Below are 21406 nucleotides of genomic sequence, written 5' to 3' on the forward strand. Positions count from 1 at the left end.
AGACACAGAGAGAGACAGAGAGGTCTAGAGAGAAACAGAGAGAGTGTGCATGTGTGCGTGTGTGTGCGTGCGTGCGTGCGTGCGTGCATGTGTGTGTGTGTGTTCAGGAAAACAGGAGAAGAATAAAAAGTCTCAGGGGGAAAACCTAGGACAAGTTCATACTCTGCTCCTCCCAAGCCTATGGCCTGCAGAACTCCACCAGAATAGCAAACACTGCCCAAAGACGCTGGTAAATTCTAGGTTAGCAGTCTCATTATCTACTTTCTTCCTCACCATTCAATTGATGCCACCTAGAATCCCTGCCCCTGTCCAGTTCAGCTGAGTCTCTCATAAACTCCTCAGCCTGGAACTTTGCAAACTGTTAGCAAGTAAACGGGCTTTCATGTTTCATGAAGCTGAGCTCTGTTCTGCTGACTGCCTCTCCTTCATGATCACAATGGATGTGGTGTGAGGGAAATGCCTGTATGGAATATACATGTTGGGAAGGCAGCAATGTAGATGCACATGGCTGAGGAGGACTGTATGAACTAGCCTCTGGCTACTGCACAGATTGATCCCTCCTTGCTCATTGCGTTCCCAGCACCCATTGGCTTGCAAATGATCTCATCTCTCCACATTGCCCACAGACAAACTTTGAGGGTAATAAACATAGAATGCATGCTCCCATGTGAAGTGTCTCCCGGCTGCCATCCATTAATGAGTAGCATGCTAAACACAGCATAGAGAGAGCCTGTAAAGTTCTAATATAGAGATTATACAGTGTGTATAGACAAACCATCTAACAGGCCAATTTATTCATGAACTATCATCTCAGAAATTCATATGGAAATATTAGTAACACTGCAGGAAAAAACGTGTATAGTCACAGAGACCATGGAGTAAAAGAGTTGTCATAAGCTATTAAATGCTTTCCTGTAAACATATTTTCCCCAGCAACATAAAATTGTAAAGAAAGGGAGGGAAAACAGCAATTTGATGAAAAACCACATTTTTTCCCCAGCAGAAAAGGACAAAACACAAAAGATACTTCTCTAAGAATTACTTTTGCAGATGTTGTTTCTAATCGAGCATAGTGTGGATTCACGTGACCTCTGCAATAATTAGCCATGACTCTTGAGCAGATAAACATCACAAAAACACAAGGTGGTCTGGGGAAACGATGGGGCACTTGAATGTTTTCTAGCCATGATCTCTAATTTGCTTATCAGTGCAGAAGGCGGGAGCAAATACAATAGGGGCGACTCTGGTCAGACCACAGCCGCTGTGGAGGAGGGAAGGCACATTCAGCACTGGCCTGACTTGCTGCCTAATGAGTAGCAATTAATTCATTGCATTGTATTTCGAAATGCCGAAGACTCCATTCACATCAAAGAAAAAATTTTCAAGGCTTTTACACATTGTTCACTTTCAAATGTACAGAGCTATGTTTAGCACTGTGTCATTGTCCACAGCGGTTCTTTTCTTTCTGATGTGGGCCTCCAGCTCTCACAAAGAACCACAGAGGAGGAGCCAGGAAGGTGATCCTCCAGACTGTCCTAGGAATGGAGGGTGTAGGCCAGCTATGGACAGGGAGCTAGGTGTTGAGGGAAAGATGCCTTCCTGCTTCCTGCCCTTTTGTCTGGGGGCTGGCATCTGAGTTCTAGGGTGAGAGCTATCTTTGCCATATCCTTCACAGAAAGGCCAGCTGCGGGGAGCCCATGCACCCCACCTTCAGTCATGGATGAGAACCCTTCTGAGTCATTCTATGAGGAACTTAGGCTTTGGCGCCAGACAGACTAAAAATCAGGGTCAGATCTGCAATCCCATGCAGGTCACAAAGCTTTTGTAAGCCCTTATTGCTGCCTCTTTGCTAAAGCAGGGACAAAGGCAGCTCAGCTCAGACAAGATGGTTTCCCACTGGCCCACCCTCTAGGCTTCTCCTGCTATGACTTGCTGCTCAGGAGCTCTGGTCTTTACTGCACAATTTTGGTTACAACTCTGATAGACACTGGAGGCTTCTTAGCAAGCAAGAGATCGCTCAATTCAGAATAGGGCTGCCTCCGTTTACCCTACAAAATCTTCTAGGCTTGGCTCAAAACAGAAAGGCAAACAGATCTAGTGCTGGGCTCACACTCAGCCCTGCACTGCCACATTCCTGGTGGAGACTCTGATTCCTTCCTGCATCAGCTAAAGTACCTATGAGGTCATAGGACTCATGTCATCATGTCATCATGTCATGATGGCGAAGAACCTGAAGACTGGAACCTGGAAGAAGGTGACATGGTTTCCCAAACCTAAGAAATGGCCAAGAGGATGCAGGTTCCCATCAAGGCTTGGGACCTTGTGTTCTGTTCAAGTCCTATTCCTCATGTGCGGCCTAGGGAGCACAGCATGTCTGCCTCCCCTGGAGCAACAACACCAACCCTATGCAGCAGGGTTGCACTTAAGCAATGCCCCATGACGTTCTTGAACTTGGAGGAATGAAATCAGCCATTTGAACCTTAAGCTCTCTGCCATGATCAAGATAACTCTTCACTGTATGATTTCTACTGCCACCCTTCAGCCATCTTCATGGGCTCCTCTTGATCATCTCCTGGAAGTGGCCCAAAGCATCCTTCCTGCTCTGATGCACTGTTTCTTGGTGTCTTCCCTATTTCTCTTCTTTTTATGCAGTTAGAGAGCCAACCACACCAGGCAAGCCCTCAGCCATGAGCTACATCCCAGTCTATCTCACTCTCTTCTTGTATCTCTCCATATGATCATGGCCTGCATCTGGGGTCATCTCGAATGACTAGGTCAGTCTGCTGACCGCCTTGTCTTGTGTCAGTGTTGAGGGCACCAGCAAGAGCTCTTGGTAGACAATGAGTGACCACCAGCTGAATTCAACTCTGGGGCAAGAGGGGGACGGAGTTCTCAGTTGGTTTATTTTCTCAAGGTGACAAAGACTTGAAGGTGCGGGAAGAGGGAGGGGGCTGAGTTTAGTTAAGAAAGAAGAGAGGTTGGAGGAAATTAGAAAGAGTATACAGGATGATGTTTCTCTGTTTGATTAAGTGTTTTGTTTTAAAAAAAAAAAAAAAAAAACTCTCCTGTGAAGTAGACGAACCTGGGTGTTATGTTTTGGTTTTTGGGACGTAGCAATGGTCACCCTCGGAGCTGACCTTAAATCCAGTCCTCCTGCCTCCCAAGCACTGATTACAGATATGAACAAGCACACCTGAGTAGGTACCAACTTTTTACACTTAAGTAACAGCTTCATAGTTCATTTTGATACGCTCCCAGCTTTTAAGAAGCTGGGGGGGGGGTGTCTCGGGCTGTCTGTCTGTCTCTCTGTGTGCCTCTCTCTCCTTCTCCTTCTCGCTTGCATAGGTGCACCCACCCCTCCTTCCCTCCCTCTCCACCTTATTATTCTGAGACAAGGTATACTGACTGCCTGAAGCCAGCACATGGACCCCGAGGGATCTATCAACCCAGCACTAGGACTGTAGACACATTGCTGCTATGAATCTAAGATCTAAACTCAGGTCCTCCTGTTTGCTTGGCAAGGGCTTTGCTGACTCAGCTACTTCGCAGCTCTTAAAAAGCTATGTTTTAAGTGTGTTACTGAAAATCTTGTTCAGGGGTATGGAGAGATGGCTCAGCAGCTAAGAAAACTGGCGGATCTTCCAGACGTCTGAAGTTTAATTCCCAGCATTGACAAGATGGCTCATAACTGCCTGTAAGTAATCCAATGCCATCTTCTGGTGTGCTGCCAAACATGTAGACAAAATTCTCATATACATAAAACACACAAATAAATCATTTTTGTTTAAAAAAAACCTAGTTCAGAAGTTCTATCATATATTTTACAGACTTATGAACAGAACTTGTATTCATAGCTCTTTGTTTAAAAACACTGAGGAGGAGATCCAAGCAGACATAGCGGGCTGAGGTGGTGAATCAGTGGAGGCCGGCCATAAGGGACAACTGAAGGCCACTGAGCAGGGCTCAGGCTATAGGGGAGCCCCTGGCGCAGGTGTCAAACGCCCTTTCCATACTGTCATACTTCAGTCACTAGGTCCCTTCCTCCAGCTTGTCCTCTCTTACCAGCCATCCTCTTTGAGTCTAGTGAATGTTCCCCAGGCACCTGGGCAAATGTTCCCTCTTCAGTTAGGTGACAGAGCTATTCCAATCACTGCCCAGGGTCTACCCCCATGGTACACTTCAGGGTAATCCAGATAACCACTCTTGGATTGGGTATTCTTTCTTTTCTAGGCCCTGTTTTCTGTCTACTGCACAGTCCTAGCTGTGGGAATTTGACAAGGGAATTAGCTCAAGGTTTAGTATTTACCCAGAATACCAGCTCCACAAAGTCAAAGCCTAGGATGCACCAGATCTGAAAGACCCCAGAGGCTGAGTAAAACATCACCTCCTTGCTTTTAAAGTTCAACAGAACCTTTTCCTGCTTGTGAAGATGAAAACAGACTTAGAATCTGCATATCTGGGGGATGGTTGAGCCTACAGTCCCTCTGAGAAGCAGCCAGGAGCAGCGGCTGACCTTTAGAGCTGACATGAACACCAAGGGACGATGCACTGAGACTGCGGTAAGGGAGGGAGGTACAGTCACCTCTCTGAGTCTTCTGCTCAGGGAAAGACAAGTCAGGAACCAGCACTATAACTGAAACATTGGGACTAAAAAACACCCTGGGGTTAGTGGCCTCCTTGGCCTTCTGCCTGAGGCAGGGATGGTGAAGGCAATTTCCCAATCAGTATTCCACAGAACAGCCAAAGGACAAAGTAGAACGAAGGGTTTGAGAGTGTGGGTTTCAGTCAGATCCACCTTTACTATTTCAGGTCATTGTTTCCCTACGATTTCCAGCTTAAGACATGTGCTTTGGTGCTGGAGAGGTGACTGTGAGTAAAGCACCTGCCGTGGAAGTCTTAGGAGCTGAGTCTGAATTCCTCAGTACCCACTGAATATGGGAGGAGGTGAGTGGTGGCCACTGCTGTAACCCAACACATAAGAAATCAAGCTGCATCACTAGAGTAGCCACATCAGAGCTCTGGAGTAAAAGAGACTGTGGCTCAAGGTGGAGAGAAATCAAGGAAGATACCCAATGTCAACATCTGCCACATGGGAGACAGACAGACAGACAGACAGACAGACAGACAGACAGACAGACAGACACAGACACACACACACACACACACACACACACGGGGGGGGGGGTCCTAGTTGGTTTTCTGTCAACTTGACACAAACTAGAGCTATTAGGAAAGAGGACCCTCCATCAGATTGTCTTGTAAGCAACTCTAGGAGCATTTTCTTGATCAATGATTAATGTGGGAGCACACAGTCCACTAGGAGTGGTGTCATTCTTGGGCAGGTGGTCCTGGGCTGTGTAAGAAAGCAGACTGAGCAAGCCAAGAGCGGTGTCCTTCATGGATCTCCTTTAGCTCTTGCCTCCTAGTTCCTGCCCAGACTTTCATCAGTGATAGAGAATGACCTGAGAAATGTAAGCTGAAATAAACACTTCCCTCCCCAAGTTGCCTTTGGTCTTATCACAGCAGACAACAGGGTTGCTGGAAAACCAGTAGCCTGAAGAATTCTCTCACTCCCTGTTCTATAAAAGGAGAAGTAAACAGGCTTGAGATGGAGAGATTATCTCACTGGACAAAAACACTGCCTCCTAAGAGACCCATATTGTTGGAAGGAGAGAACAGAGCCTGAAAGTTGTTCTTTGACCTTTAATAAGTGTGTCCCCGCCGCCCCCCACACACACACACTTTTAAAGCAAACAGGCTTATGGGAAAGTGTACCCAGGAGGGACCCAGCTCTACATATGCCACTTTACCTACTCTTTAGGGAGACAAAGAAATGAGACATTGGTTTCAGTGTTCACAGGACATGCAGACAACTGCTCAACCCACTACAAGATCCACCCCACGGGTACCCCACTTTGATTTCTGGATATGTGGAAACATGGTGGCTAGCCAGGAAGAGGCATTACCACTGAGTACAAACCAGCAATGACCAAGTAATCAGTCACCTTTTCCAACAAGCCTCCTTCTTACACCTTTTTCAAGGAAAACATAACATCTCTTGTAGTCTTGGCCATTTCCTGCCACCTCAGGGCATACCCAGGAGTGACTTGTGTCATTTTCAAGATGACTTCAAATTGTATAGTGAATTTATCTCATCAGTTATTGTGGGAATTCAACTAGGACAATTAGTCTGTCCCCAGGGTGAACTCTATGAAGATACCTGTCACTGTGTCAAATGTGCTGGTAGATACCACAGCCCAGCAGAGAAAGCTGAGACAGGCCTGAGACCACCTACCCGCTGTAAGATCTGCAGACATGCACTCATGTTCTGCCAAGGGAGAGTAAATCAACTTCATCCACAGGACAAATGACCAGCAGGCAGATACACCAATGCCTATTTCTGACTGTCCTACTACCCTGAGAGAATGGACTACCATCCGACTAAGTTACTAAGGCCCACCAGTGTCTACTCTAAATTATCTCCATGTATTAGCGACAGGCTCAGTGGTACAGGGTAGACACTTAAGGGAAGTACTATGTGTCCTGAACCAGAGAATTTGGGATGAACACTTCTCTACACTATGCTGTCAGGAAGCATTCTTCTGGTTTAGGATTCAGAAAGAGCTGAGTTCAAACCCTCTCTTTGCTCTTTATGAGGCTTGGTAGCTTTTGTTAAATCAATTATGGACTTGACCCATTGAGCCATAATTTATTCCATATTTCTTCTTGAAATCAAAACAACATAGCACTAATTTGTGAGTTTCAATGAGAGAACACAGAGGGCTCTGCATGAGAACACGACATCTGTCCTTGAAATCCCAGGCTCCCAGACACATTCTCCAGGCATATGGTCACGCAGCTACTTCCACATCAAACTGGGGCTCTCTCTGCTAACAGCCAACAGTGTCCTCTATCTCAGAGTCCCATTTATACAGCTAGCTCTGAGACAGGGGATCGGCTATCAAGAGTGCACACATAAGTGCCATGCCTGGAACATTTGGCAGGTCTAATGGAGAGAAAGAACGCAGAGGACTCCATTTCTGCAAGAGTCATGCAAGAAAAGAATTAAAGAAGCCACTAGAAGTTCTTCTGGGGCTCAGATGTGGAGCCGGCTGCCATCCTCCAGCCTCTGCCATCCTCCAGCCTCCGCCATCCTACAGCCTCCGCCATCCCACAGCCTCTGACATCCCACAGCTGCCGCCATCCCACAGCCTCTGCCATCCCACAGCCTCTGACATCCTACAGCCTCCGCCATCCTACAGTGGCCGCCATCCTACAACCTCCACCATCCTACAGCCTCCGCCATCCTACAGCCTCTGCCTGACACCTGCTCCTTGTGCCTGCTCCAAGAGTGGGTTGACAGTGGAGACAAAGCATTGCTTTTCACTGTTTAGAATAAACATATAAACAACTTTATCTGTCTGAATACAGGTGTTATGCATAATACTGTGACATTTGTTTAAAGAAGAAAGTTGAAAACCCCCAAGTGATTCCTCGTATCTTGAGAGGATCTCTTCAGTTTTTTATTACCTCAGAGGTTTCCATTCATGTCCCGCCCCATCCCCACTCCCACCCCTGCCCAAAACCCACCCCCACCCCCACGTGCCTATAGGAAACACACACACAGTGGAGAGATAGGTTGTAACATCAGAGATGGAAATATAAAATTGGTATCTGTAAACTTCTTTGTACATCATTAATTCATTAGCCTACAGAAACTAGAATCAGAGTGAGAACTTGAGCAAGCACTGGGGTCGTTACATACATGGAGAGTATAGCACCTCTGGTTAAAAAGCAAGATCTAGAAAGTTCCTTTAGCCTTTCAACTGCTCAGCCAGTGCAGCTCAAAGCCAGCCACCATCAGCCACACGTGCGAGCGAGCGAGCGAGCATGCTGCCCACTGCAGAGCGCATACCCTATGTTCTTCCTACCTAGTCCTATGCCAGTTAGCCTGGTTGGCATGGTTAAAGTTGGAAGGCTTCTGTTTCTGCTGGGGGAGGGGCGTGCCAGCATTCAGCGCTATGAAATGGATGGCTCTGTTTTGTTGTGGAACAAAACCACAAACATAATAAGTGGGTGGGGGGAGATGCATGAGAATAGCAACAACATGACCCTAAACTAATTTTTACTATGAATAAATAGTAAATAAAGACCTTCCCAAGGGGCTCTGAATTACTGCATTTCAGAGAAGTAAATGTCATGCATACTTTACTATAAACTGGAGCAGGAAAAGGAACTCGGAATTAAAAATCATCAATGGCTTAATTTTTAAGCCCTTATTTCGTTGTTTATTACTGTGGATGGTACTTAGTCATAAATGAGGCACACATAAAAAAGCTCCCCGTGAACCAAGCTTGATCGTTTTACCTTCAAGACCCATCGTTTGGTTTTGTTTTATTGTTTTGTTTTTGCCTCTGGCCATATCTGCAGATTTCTTTATTTCTATCTCTTTTCTGTGTTTATTTTGTTTTCTGAGATAAGGTTTCTCTGTGTTGACAGAGCCCTGGCTGTCCTGGACTGGCTTTGTGAACCAGGCTGGCCTGGAACTCATAGATATCCACCTGCCTCTGCCTCTTGAGTGCTGGGATTAAAGGCGTGAGCTACCATGCCAGCGCTCTTTTCTGTATTTTCAAGATGGTGTCTCATTACAAAATTGTGGCAATCCTCCCTGACTGCCTCTTTCCTACTGGGATCCCAGGTATAAGTCACCACGCCTGGTTACACTTCTCTACTAAGGAGACCCACTAAAACAACCAGCTTATCAGACAACGTGGAAGATATGTTGGAGAGTCATATAAAATATATTTTTTAAATTATTATTATTTATTTTATGTGTGTTTTGCTGGCAGAGGCCAGAAAATGGCATTGGCTCCCCTGGAACTCAAGTTACAGACCGTTGTGAGCTGCCATAAGGCTCTGTGACGTGAATCAGGGTTCTCTGGGCTAGCTCTCCAGTCTTCATGCTAACTGTATTATAAACCTCATTTCACAACACCTCTGGAGAGAATTTCTTTCTTTTCAGTTCTTTTTTGTTTTTTAGGTATACTAGACATCAGCTGTTTCTCTGGGGACAAACTGCTAGCCCAGGACAGTTATTAGAAGATTTTTTTTTCTTTTCTTTTTCTTTTAATCATATTTCTGTGCTGAAGTTATCAAGATCAGCCCTCTGCTGCGATTGCATTGTTACTGGGAACTTGCACACACTCACACACACAGAGTTTAATGTGAGGCCAGGACAGAAACAGAGTTAGACACAAAGAGATGTAAACAGCCCTCACATGCTAGGAAGCTAGGTTACAAGAATCCCAGCACCAGGCATTCACCAGTCACCATGGAAAACAGGAAGTGAGGTGCATAGCAACCACGAGCCAAAAAGCAGAAAAGCGCATACCTTTAGCTTGGAATGAAAATCACGAGATTTCCTTCTGGCAAGAACCTGAATGTGACTAGACACCTGCAGGGTAGGGGAAGGGAGGAAAACAAAGGAAAAGCCTGTAACCATGGAGATGAAAAGCCCCCTACAACTGGGCAAGCCAGACGTACCTTAATGGCGGCTTGAATTTCTCGAACTTTCTTTCTTGCTAAGACCTGTATATGACTAGACACCTACATTTTTCGGGTTTATGCAGGGGGTGGGGTGGGAACAAAACGAGAAAAAAAGAAAACAAAAAACAAAAACAAAAAAAAAAGGAAATCAAATATAAAATCTCTATTCCTTGGGAGGGGTGGGGGAGGGGAGGTTATTTGCATCTCAACGAAGCTCTGCGGTTAGGAACATACAGTCCCAGCCAGACACCAAGCCCCCAGCACTCAACTCTAAAGCTCTAAGGACAGGGTCCTCACTGCAGTGACTTGGTTCAGAAGTTAGGGTGGGCTCACCTCCAAGTTCCCACCAGGAGACATGACAGGTGGGTGCTGGGGGAACCTCATTTGGAGAGCCAAGAGAGGAGAGACGAAGGGTGCTTTCTTTATAAAATTTTTTAAAAGGCGGGGATAAAGATAAAAGAAAATATTTACAGCTTCTCGGTATCAGAAGGGGGAAAAAAATCCCCCTTTCTCAATTTAGAGGTGACCGCCCTAAATTAGCCTGCTCTACAGAATGGAAGCTGAGGCCTCGCTCTGGATTCTGATCTCCTGGTTCTGTGGCAAGCGCTGAAATAACACTGGCACATAAGTTAGAGCTCAAAGAAAACCGGGGCCCAGTTAGCAGAGCCTCCCCACCCCGACCCCTTCAAATTTTTTAATCCTTCCAGTCTTTTGGAAATCGACTGGGAGCCAAGTGGATCTGCATATTATTACAAAAAGAAATGTGTGAGTACAACCAGCCAGCCAGTTAAAAATCTGGTCTGAAGCCACTCAGCTTTGCTGAACAACACTGGAGAGGTGTCGCCAACTGAGGCCTACAGGCACCCCGAGGGGGATGCTGGGTGTGGAAACGCTGCCAGGCGGGCCTCTAACACACAGTGATTCCACTGGGCAAGCAAAACTGCATCGATTTCAGTGGGAGGTGATTAGACTTAGAAGAGCTCCCAATGAAGGGGTCACTGGGCAAGTGACCAGAGCTTGCCCGCCAGCAGGCCAGTTCGGCAGTTGCGATGGAAAGAGAGCCTGTTGTCTGCATTGGGAGACTCTGAACCTTCTCATTACAAGTTCAGAGACTTGGGCTTTGTGGCAGTCATCTTATTTCTAACTCTCCAGTGACTCCAGATTATTAAAGATCTTTTGGTGGTTAAATGTCTTTTGAGTTTTGATAATTCCCTTTCTTCCCGTTTCTAGGAAAGCAGGGCTCCCCCATCCTCTTTGCCCCTTCATCTGGCTCCCGCTGTTACTCATTTGCACCCAGAATCACTTCTGATTCTCTGCCTTGATGAGGGCCATGGCTGGGTGCATCTGCAGCAGACAGTGCCTGCCTGCCTCCGCTGGCAGGAGGCCACCCCTTTCTGCTGACTCAGCACGGGGCCAGCATGGGCAGCATTTCTGAGGCACAGCCCAGCCCCCTGATCCAGACTCCTGAAAGGAGGCTTCCTCCCCACCCCCACCGGGGCACCCTAATGCCAGTCAACCTTGAAGAGACACAGGTGAATTGACTGCACTCAGGATTCAGTTATAGCCCCTTGCCTCACTCACGTTAATTATTCTGCCATGAAGTCTCTATATTATCCAAGTGGTCTTGAACTCCAGGGCTCAAAAGATCCTGAGGCCTCAGACTCCCAAGTAGCTGGGACTGGAGGTACACTCCACCATATCTAGTCAGCTGCAGCTGCCTAACCCTGTGCTATGCACATAGGTTAACATTCAGAAATAACCGTTTTCCTGTCATGGGCCCACCCATCACATGGGTTGTTTGTTTTCATTTCCTTTTCTGTTTTTAGAGACTGATTTCCGACCCATTTCATTTGTGAACTTGGTCACATTAGAGATCTATCTGGGCTGCTCTGTGTCCAGAAAAACCAGGGAAGGCAGAACCCTGGCCAGAGTCAGAAAAGAACTCCCATTACTGTTCTGCGGCATTTAAAATGTGTAACTGCTTCATAGCCACAGCAGAGGCTGACAAAAAGCCATTGCTAAAGAAGTCACAGTGCCCTGGAAGTGTATCGCTTGCTCAGTGTCGAGTTTAGGCCACTGCTAAAGGCCACTGGTGTGACTTCATTGAAAGCATGGTAATTACATAGCCGTTGCAGGGTATTAAAATGCACAGACCTTCCGAATCTCTTGGCTTGCCAGGGTGAGTGCACCTGCAGCCTTCTGCAACTCTGGCAAATGTTAGGGAGGTGGAGGGGGGAAAGACAGGATTGAAAACACAGCAAGGGGAAGTTCAGACACTGGCTTGGCAGGGAACTTTCCCACGTGTGTATGACAGTGCAGTAGCACATGCTTGGGCCACAGAAAAACCACTACACACCACAGACTCCTTACAGGGCACTGGGACTAGGGCTCCTAGAGCCAAAGCACAGCAGCCAAGGCAGCCCACTGTCTCCGGGCCATTCGCTGACATGCAAACCTTGCAGGCGGGTACTGTACCTGCTTCCTAGTCCTTGTCTTTCCCGTCCTCAGTTTGATGTATCTGGCTATCAATTCATTTCTACCTGCAAGAAAAAACAATTTACAATGAGTCAGGTCCTACTTAAGAATGAAGAAAGAAGCAAAAGCCCTCAAAGCTAAGAACAGAAACGTGATCCAAGAAGTCGAAATCGCTGAGGTCGCAGAGATGGCTCTGAGGTTAAGAGCACTGGCTGCTCTTCCTTCCTGAGGTCCTGAGTTCAATTCCCAGCACCCACATGGTGGTTTACGACCATCAGTAACTGCAGTTCCAGGGGATCTGGCACCTTCTTCTGGTATCCATAGATACCTACATAGGTAGAGCACATACATATATGCACATGGACACAATATTCATATATAAAATAAAAACAAATCATAAAAGAAAAGGCAGGCTTTCTCATTGGAATGGGTGGGAGAATTGCTTGTGGCAGTAAGCATGGTGCTGGACACCCATAATGCCAGCATTTAGGGGGCAGAGGCAGGAGGCTCAGCACCTTTACAGACCAGCCTGGTCAAGGTGAGGCCTTGATTTGTTTTCATCATCTTCTTCTTCTTTTTTTTTAAATTGGAGCTTTTTCAGTTCATTCCTGACAGAAAAACAGCACAACTGTCTGGAAAAATATTCACTAAGGAAAAGTAAGATAAGAACCTCCACTGAGATTGAAATATGTCTTTTAAGAAAATGCCAGGGGTTGGGGATTTAGCTCAGTGGTAGAGACCCTGGGTTGATCCCCAGCTCGAAAAAAAAAAAAAAAAAAAAAAAAAAAAAAAAATGCCAGTATAGCTAAGCATGATGACCATACTTTTTTTTAATCCCAGAGCGCAGGAGGCTGAGGCAGGAGGATCTCAGAGGCCACCCTGGTCTACAGAGTGATTTCCAAGATAGACAGGGCTACACAGAGAAACCCTGTTTCAAAATGATCAAACAAGCAAGCCTGTGTGATCTGGTTTGCTTGCATATCAAACTGCTGAATTGGAAAGGAGACACGGGGAGACATATGGAGATAGATGGATACAGACAGACAGACAGACAGACAGACAACACACACACACACACACACACACACACACATTTTTGAGTCTGGGAGAACCCAGGTCTTCTGTTTGAGTCGTTAATTCTAAATGGCCATTTTCTTCTTCATCCAAGCCTTCTCCCTGTGGTCACCTCATTACAGACACAAGAAAGCCAAGCTCATGGCTGCCAAATACAGCAGCCAAAGGAAGCTCAACAGTATGGAAGCAGAAGATCCAAAATGTGGTCTTTGCACCCTCAGCTAACTACACACAAGACTGTTCACATGCCTGTGTGCTGGGGCGAGTGACTCAACCTTCTCCAAGTCTTGTAACCTTGAGCCAAGAAAAAAACATCTGAACAGAAAAAACTTTTCATTCTTTTGCTGCTAGCAAACTGAAATTTTAAACAGTTATGATGGGAGAGAAAAAGCATTCCCCCCAAGAAGCTGAAGAGGCCAAAAGTACCACAAAGCTACCGGAAGAAAGAAAACCCACTCCTGAAGATGTGGATCCTTCTAAGAGTGATCCAATGAGTCACTTTCAACTGTTACAGGAACATACACACTCTACACCACACCGCTTCATCGACTGTCACAGGAACATACACACTCTAGACCACACCGCTTCATCGACTGTCACAGGAACATACACACTCTATACCACACCGCTTCATCGACTGTTACAGGAACATACACACTCTAGACCACACCGCTTCATCGACTGTCACAGGAACATACACACTCTAGACCACACCGCTTCAGATTATAGTTCATAATCTTTAATCAGCCCCACAGGCAAGATCAGGTGTAAAGGCAATCGCTCTGGCAAGTGTCTCCCTGTCCTGTTCAGCACGTAACAAAACACCAGAGCTATGGAAGCAGTAAGTTCCAGTCTTTCCCCTCTTGGCATGCACGTGAATTGTCAAGGCACTGTCTACAGAGCTTGTACTCGTCTCGTGTCTCGTTTTCCAGACACGTTGCACACCTGAATAGCACAGGAACTGTTTTCTCTTATACAACTGTCCGGGACAGTCCACACCTTGCTGGGCACAGAGTAATGTAAGAAAAAGAGTGCTTTGGTTTGAATGTGAAATACTCCCCAAGGGCTCTCATGTTGGAACACGTTTCCCAGCCACTGGCACTGTCTAGGGAGGTTGTGTAGCCTTAAGGACATGGACTCTAGCTGGTGGATGAGGTCAGCAAAGGCAGGCTTTGAGGGTTAAAAACTAATGCTGTCTCTTTCCAGAAGGCACTGTAACCACAAAGAACTAAGGCGAGCCAAGCACGAAGCTTTTCCTATCACCAGGGATGTGCCCTCTAAACTGTGAGCCAAAACAAATCCTGCTCCCCTCAGGCTGTTTCTGTCAGTTATTTGATCAAATAGACAGAGATCACTAGCATACACACTGCCCCAGTGAGCCAGTGACCACTCCTGCCTCGGTGAGCAGCTGACCCTTGCCCTGGCAGAGCACACCAAACTATGCTCAGAGATGCCGTGATTCAGACAACTCACTGCAGCCTAAACCTTCATGTCCTTACAGGGACCTTAGCCCATCAGCTGCCTGTTTTAGGACCTCACAGAATACACAGAGCACAGAAGACAAAGGTGTCCTGGTACCGCAAAGTACTCCTGGGTTACCGGCTCTTTTTTCTGAAACCATAAAACACCCCCAAGCGTGAGCCAACATGTTTAGAATAGATGAAGAGGCCTGCTGGATCTTAAAGCAGATTAACAAGACAAAGGTCCTACTTACACAGGGTTTCTTCTAACTTTCATCTTTAGACTCTTCTAGGTGTTCTTAAAAGATGTCTAGCTGTCTTTCAGGGATCTTCTTGGATCCTTAGTCTGTCCTGTCTACCTTCCTTTCAGAAGAGTATGCAGAACTAGAAATGGTCCTGCTGTGAGGTGTACCTATCACCTTAAAATTGTATGTGTATGGGTGTTTTGTTTCCATGTCTGTGCATGATATGCATGCCCACAAAGGCCAGAAAGGCCTGTCGGGTCCCCAAGGACTGGAGTTGAAAATGACGGAAGCACTATGTAGAGGCTGTTCCTCGCATACACCCTTACCCTGTTCCTCCTCCATTCAAATCTGCTGGTATTTTCAAGCCCCCAAGATAAAGCTTTCCATTTATTTCTACTCCCATTTCACCCTATTAAATTGAGCCTATCATTCCAGCCTGTCAAAATCTTTTCAGATCTCAACTCTGTAACTGAATGTACCTTTTCCTGAGCATTTAGAAGAGATGGGCTTCTGAACTCAGCTTGGGGATGGCTCCAGCGAGCATCCCCTTTCAAAGTGCTCGCTGCCAATATCCCCTGTAGTGTCATCGGGCCTACTTGTCCATCTCTCAGAAGGCTGTGCAGATTTCGCAATTTGTCATAAAGGCTCACTGACAGCCGAGACCAGCCAGGAGTGCCTAATTACCAGGAACCAGACCAGAATGACAATGTCCACAGATCAACTGAGTACTCTCCAGCCCCGGGCCCTCTCTGGGCAGCCATTCGGGGCTGTTTGAGTGGCCAGGGCTCTGTGCAAAACGCAATTTCATCTGGATCTTGTCCAGGTGGCTCAAAAGAGGCTCTTGCCCCAAACTTGCTTATTATCTGTGAATACAGAAGAGATGGCTCAGGAGAAGTGACATGAAACCAACAGAAAGACTTTCGATTTCTCGGAGCACCAGGCTGAAGAAGTAAGAAGTCTGGGAGCGCAGCAAGTGTGCAAGATCCCCAGAGCCTATGCAAATGGCACTGCACTTTAATCACACTGACAAGCGATTCTAAAGGTCACTTCTTCTAAACCACATCCTTAACAAAGGGATGTGCTAAGTACGCCTTTCTGGTCATTTCGCTGAAAGCTTACGTTAAGCCCGGTATGGCGAGTACCAGCTTGGGCTACGCAGAGAGATCCCGTATTACAATTCTAAGAAAGCTCATCGTCTCACTCTCGCATCCTTGCTGCAGAGATAATCAGGGCCACTTCCCAAAGCCTGGGTTTTCTCTTTCATGCTCTGCTCCAGAGTTTATGTCTTTTAGATATTAAAACTGCCTGTTTTAACTTATGAAGAGTGTCTTCCCCAAGAGAATGCATAGACGCCTTAGCAGTTCTCTAGCTAGGAATGTGCTAATATTACTATGGCTTGTAAGCCTGTGTGACTTCAACCCACTCCATCTACTTCAATTACCATGCTGTAAGGTTTAAAGGGGAAGCACGGCTAATCTATTAGCCTGATCGTTTTTATTGGGGATGGGGGTGTCACAGCAGAGTTTTTCTGTGTACCCTGGTTGTCCTAAATCCTCTGTAGACCAGACTGGCCTTAAACTCACAGAGATCCACCTGCCTCTGTCTCCCAACTTCTGGGATTAAAGGCATGAGCTGATAAAAATTATTTTAAATAATTATTTGAAAATAGTAAATAGAAATCCTTTACACCAAAATAGACACCTTATGGTTGAGTTTAAACATTATTAAAACTTTTAAAAAAAGTTATTAAAACTTTTGACTTTAAAAATTTTTAAATTTTCTACATTTATTTCTTTTTTTAAAAAATATTTTATTTATTTAAAGTATACGAGTACATTGTAGCTGTCTTGAGATACACCAGAATCTGTTACAGATGGCTGTGAGCCTCCATGTGGTTGCTGGGAATTGAACTCAGGACCTCTGGAAGAGCAGTTAGTGCTCTTAACCACTGGGCCATCTCTCCAGCCCCCTCTACATTTATTTCTAAATCTCCCCCTAAATCAAAATATTCTGACTTACTAGGGGAACTAGGGTGGCATTACAAATGTCTGGGCTTCTCTGTGACCTCAATAGGACATCCTGAGTGCTACTTCTCTTTCTTTTGTGTTGGTGAGTACGCACACACATGAACTTACTCAACCCACGTGCATGCACACACATAGTCTTACAAGTGCTTCCATTCAGAGGCCAGAGAATTCAGACTGTACTGTAGTCACAATCTCATGTATTTTCTCTCATTTAAACCTGAGCTCAGCTCTCCATCTCACACCTAGGCTAGCTTGTCAGCAAGCCCCAGCAGTCCTCCCGTGTCTGTTCCACTCACTCTGACCCAAAACCTGTTTGTTGTTTGTTTAAATGGGGGTTCCAGGTATGGAAACTCAGCTCGTGAAGCTATCACCACAGCCCCCACTTACACCTTCTCTCAAAGCACAGTGGGTCTATAAAACCCACAACCCTCAACTTGAACTGTGTAAGTTTCTGATTCAAGAGCCAGGATGCAGTAACTGGGAGGGGTGACCAGTCTGCTCTCTGAGGTCTTTGGGAACACCCAGTGTCAATCAGAACACCGGCCAATAGAAATGCTTGTTCTGGCTTCTGCTCTGCCCCCCCCCCACCCCACCCCACCCCACCCCCGCCGCCATGCACAGGCACATGATCCCATGACCATTACCTTGTAAAACTGACTTCCACAAGGTAAACTTAATTTCCATTGTACCCCACATAGATTCTGCATAGAAATGCTTGGAAGCAATCATGGTTTTGAATTGTGTATTTTTCTGAGATTTTTTTTTTTTTTTTGCAATGCCTAATTATATTATGTGAACTGTAGGCAGGACCCATATCTATACATGAAACCCATGCATGCTTAAAATAAATGCTCCTCTTAATGACTAGCTTGTGGAGAATGTAATACATGTGAAAAAGGGGTGTGTGTGTGTGTGTGTGTGTTTGTGTGTGTGTGTGTGTGTGTGTGTGTGTAGGGGGGAGGGGCTAGTTCTAACTACAACCTGTCACATGAGGTAGACCTGAAATTTTACAATAAAATTCAGGATAGTCAAGATATAACTAATCTCCTGTTTCTTTAAGTTTTTTGAGACAGGACTTCATGTAGCCGACGGTGACCTTGAACTTTAACCTAAACCTCCTTTTCCACTTTTCAAGAGCTGAGCTTAACAGTGTGTAAGGTACCACAGGCTCTTGCTTGCTTTCCCCAGTCACCAAGACAGGTTATTTTGTTGTAACATGAAGGCATCTAAAGTTTCTCTGGAATACTTGAATGAACGTATCATTACCGAGAATGACAAGACCACTGTGGACAGATAAAAGCTTTTCTTAACAAGTGGGATCTAGGAACTCTTGTTTTTTTGTTTTATTAAAAAAAAAGAAAATCACACTGGCTGCCCTCAGACTCCCTGAGCTTGCTAAGCTACTCTCTGTGCTTGCCTGGGAAGCCACAGGCCACAGAGGCCACACTCAGCATTCCTGATACAACTCTGCTCCTTGAGAGCTTACAGAGTTGAATGGCCGTGTCATATTTCATTATTAAATGTCGCCTCATGTCACAACTCCTGGGTATCTCACACACACACACACACACACACACACACACACACACACACACACACACACACACACACACACACACACACACACACACAGAGCTTACTTCTCTTATAGACAGGAGGGCATGGTCACAACTCACACAGCTTGCTTAGCCGATCACACCACCCTCCCCAGCCCTTAGATCTCTAGATTTAATGTTTGAGAGCAGTCCTGCCTCTGGCTTAAAAGTAGAGTTCATACCGAGCTTCTAAACCCAGAGGAGACTGGTTAACATTGTTGTGGGCTGTATATGCAAAGGAAAGTGGCCTCGAGGTCTTGTTTGAGGCTCAGAAAATGCAGGGTCTGTGGCTACAAATTGTAGCCCAGAGACACTGAGCTTTAAGGAGCAAGAGCCACTTTGTTATTGAATGGAGTCGTCTGCCAGGGAGGACAGAATGTAGATCTTCCCAGCTGCAGTCAGCCTCAAGTAAACCCAACTCCAGGCAAGGCTCTGGGAATCTCACAGGAATGGAAAGGGCTCTGGCCCAGTACTGGAAGCAAACCTCCTTTCAACGTCCAGAAGAGCTATGTGAGGTCCCCCACCACTGTGGACCTATGGGATGACCCCCACTCCCATCCTCCTATTAGCTACACAGAAGTATGGAAAGCAGGGATGTAAGCTGTATCTGACCTTTCTGTTATCAGTAAGGCACTGGTCCATAGGTACAGCTATAGGGTTAGTGATACCACCCCAAATCCTGTTCTAGCCCAAAGGGCTCTAGTAGGTTATTAGAATGTTCTCTAAGAACATGTTGAGTTTCCTATGTACCTGGAGTGTCCCTGCCGATTTCTGCACATCTAGAGTCCATCTACCTGTCTGATGGCACCATCTTCCCAGAGTTTTGGCCTAACACAAGGTGACCAGACCTTCCCTTCTCTAGACACCCATAGCCTTTGAAATAGCAGCACGCAGGTTTTCTGTGGCAGCCTTACCCAGCACTCAGTGCTAGTGGGCATGCCCTCAGATGGGACATAAACATCCCTATAGACATTTGCTCATGGACCAGTACCATTAGGCCACGGAAGAGGCAGTGGGAAGCTTTCCAAGAGGACCATGGCCATGGGCTGAGGGAAGAGAGGCTCGATGGAAGCTCTATCCTCCAATGCCAGCAGCAACACACAGCACAGAGGACTCGTGCGGGGGTTGGGAAGTGGGGAGGGATTTTCTCAAACAGGATGGTATTAATATAGCTTCTAGCCCTGGGATTCATTTTCACTAAGCTGGAATTCATCTAAACGAGAAGGAAAAGCTAACCTAAAACTAACTACATGGTGGCTCACAACCATCTGTAATGCAATTTGACGCCCTCTTCTGGTGTGTCTTAAGACAATGACAGTGCACTTATATAAAAGGGGTGTGTGTGTGTGTGTGTGTGTGTGTGTGTGTGTGTGAGAGAGAGAGAGAGAGAGAGAGAGAGAGAGAGAGAGAGAATGAATTTAAATGATGAATGCTAACAAAAGGCACATGAGTAGGGGACACTGTAGGAGCCAAGTGTTACCAGCTCAGCAGAGGTTGGGGTATGTGCGCCTGTGGACCTGGCTAGAGTCACTGGCCTTTCTTTATTAACTTCAAGGCTTAATAATTAATTAGCCACTACCTCCATTGCAACGTGTCCTGGCATAGTGGGAAGTGGGGGCGGTCTAGCAAGTGGGGAAGACACTCACTGGTCAAACCCAAGTAGGTGTGCTTGATGGAGGACAGGCAGCACAGGAGAGAAGCAATGCTACCTAAAGGACTTTAAATATTTAAAGAATCCCCCAAGAGGACCTGGCTGGGCAGTCCTACTGGGTGTTCACAAGGTGCCTAGAGTCTCTTCCTGGTTATCAGGCTTTCTGCATAGTTCAAACACCCCACCTCCCCACACACACCAGGCAGGAAGTTCTCTGCTCACTGTTCCGAGGCAGGCAATGGGTAGGCACCAAAGGTGGAGTGAATGGCTCCATGGGAGGGATGCGGGATCAGTGTGAGCAGGTGACTTCATAAAAAGGGGAATTTCAATCAGTCCCGGAGCACCATCAAGGAGGAAGTAGCTAAGCCAATGGCTCAGTTAATCTCCAATATAAATCATTGACCAAAACCCAGTGCCGACGTGGAAAATCACCAGGAAAGGCCAGGGCACCTTCCTAGGTCATCGGGTGCTAGCACTGCATGTTCCTGAGCTAAAGGTCTATAAAAGGGACTAGTGGCAGGTCCCTGAGATGACCGGTCTCTTCATTCAGGGTACAGGAGAACAGCTCATACTTGAAAGGAGAGTAAACAGAGAAGGTTGACAGACCCCTGCTCACTCAGAAGTTCAGTTCTTCTAGAATCTTTTTAAAGGTGCTGGTAACAACTCAAGTTCTAGCTTCCTGGGAATGTCATTGGTCCACCACCTTGACAGCATTATCAAACGATAGCCCCATATAATACCTTCATCTTGTGAGTAAGACAGCTTATAATACTTTTGCATGGAATTACAGAAGAGCAGGTAAGCGTGGACGGCTGTGAGCTGAGTGTGACAGTTCTGATTCTGCATACACACAATCAATGCTATCACAGCTCTGTAGAAGAATAAAAAGGCAAGATAGCTTCTAACAGCTAATTCATTATGAAGCAATGAAGGCATACCAGTCACCTTCTTAACCCCCCAATGGATAGCAAGCATTCCCCTCAGTGCTTCAATGCCACTGTCCATGCCTCACTGACTGGGGCTTACAATATGGCCGTGAGATAGCCAATCCACAGCTTCAAGACCTTCAAGGCTCTGCCATCTCTTTAGCAGGGTGTCTTACACTGTGTCGCCATCTGTTCCCCCACTTACCCTTTTCATGGCACCCTCCCACCATCATTTAATTCTCTTTACCACCCTGCCGTTCAAGTTATTCACAGCTTCACTATGCACCAAGACAGGAAGACAGTTAGTGCCAATTGTCAACTCAACTGAACACCCGAGAAGAATATCTCAGTGAGGGAGGACTATCTATATTGGGTTGGCCTGTGGTGCATGTCTGTAGGAAGGTTCA

At 46.2% G+C, this 21406-nt stretch overlaps 1 protein-coding gene across 5 annotated transcripts in view; it reads right to left on the reverse strand.

Annotated features, from left to right (window-relative positions):
- Tead1 (TEA domain transcription factor 1) overlaps positions 1–21406 on the reverse strand; it is a 208838-nt gene that overhangs the window by 41340 nt on the left and 146092 nt on the right. For 2 of the 5 annotated variants that reach the window (XM_032892876.1, XM_032892873.1), the window contains 3 exons: positions 12022–12086; positions 9544–9606; positions 9392–9454 (listed from right to left, as the gene is read on the reverse strand). In XM_032892876.1, coding sequence (XP_032748767.1) covers positions 9392–9454; positions 9544–9606; positions 12022–12086 — 191 coding nt within the window. The remainder of the gene's footprint in view (positions 1–9391; positions 9455–9543; positions 9607–12021; positions 12087–21406) is intronic. The other 3 variants (XM_032892874.1, XM_032892877.1, XM_032892875.1) reach the window with 2 other exon arrangements.

Source organism: Rattus rattus, chromosome 2, assembly GCF_011064425.1.
Source record: "Rattus rattus isolate New Zealand chromosome 2, Rrattus_CSIRO_v1, whole genome shotgun sequence".
Taxonomy (NCBI): Eukaryota; Metazoa; Chordata; class Mammalia; order Rodentia; family Muridae; genus Rattus; species Rattus rattus.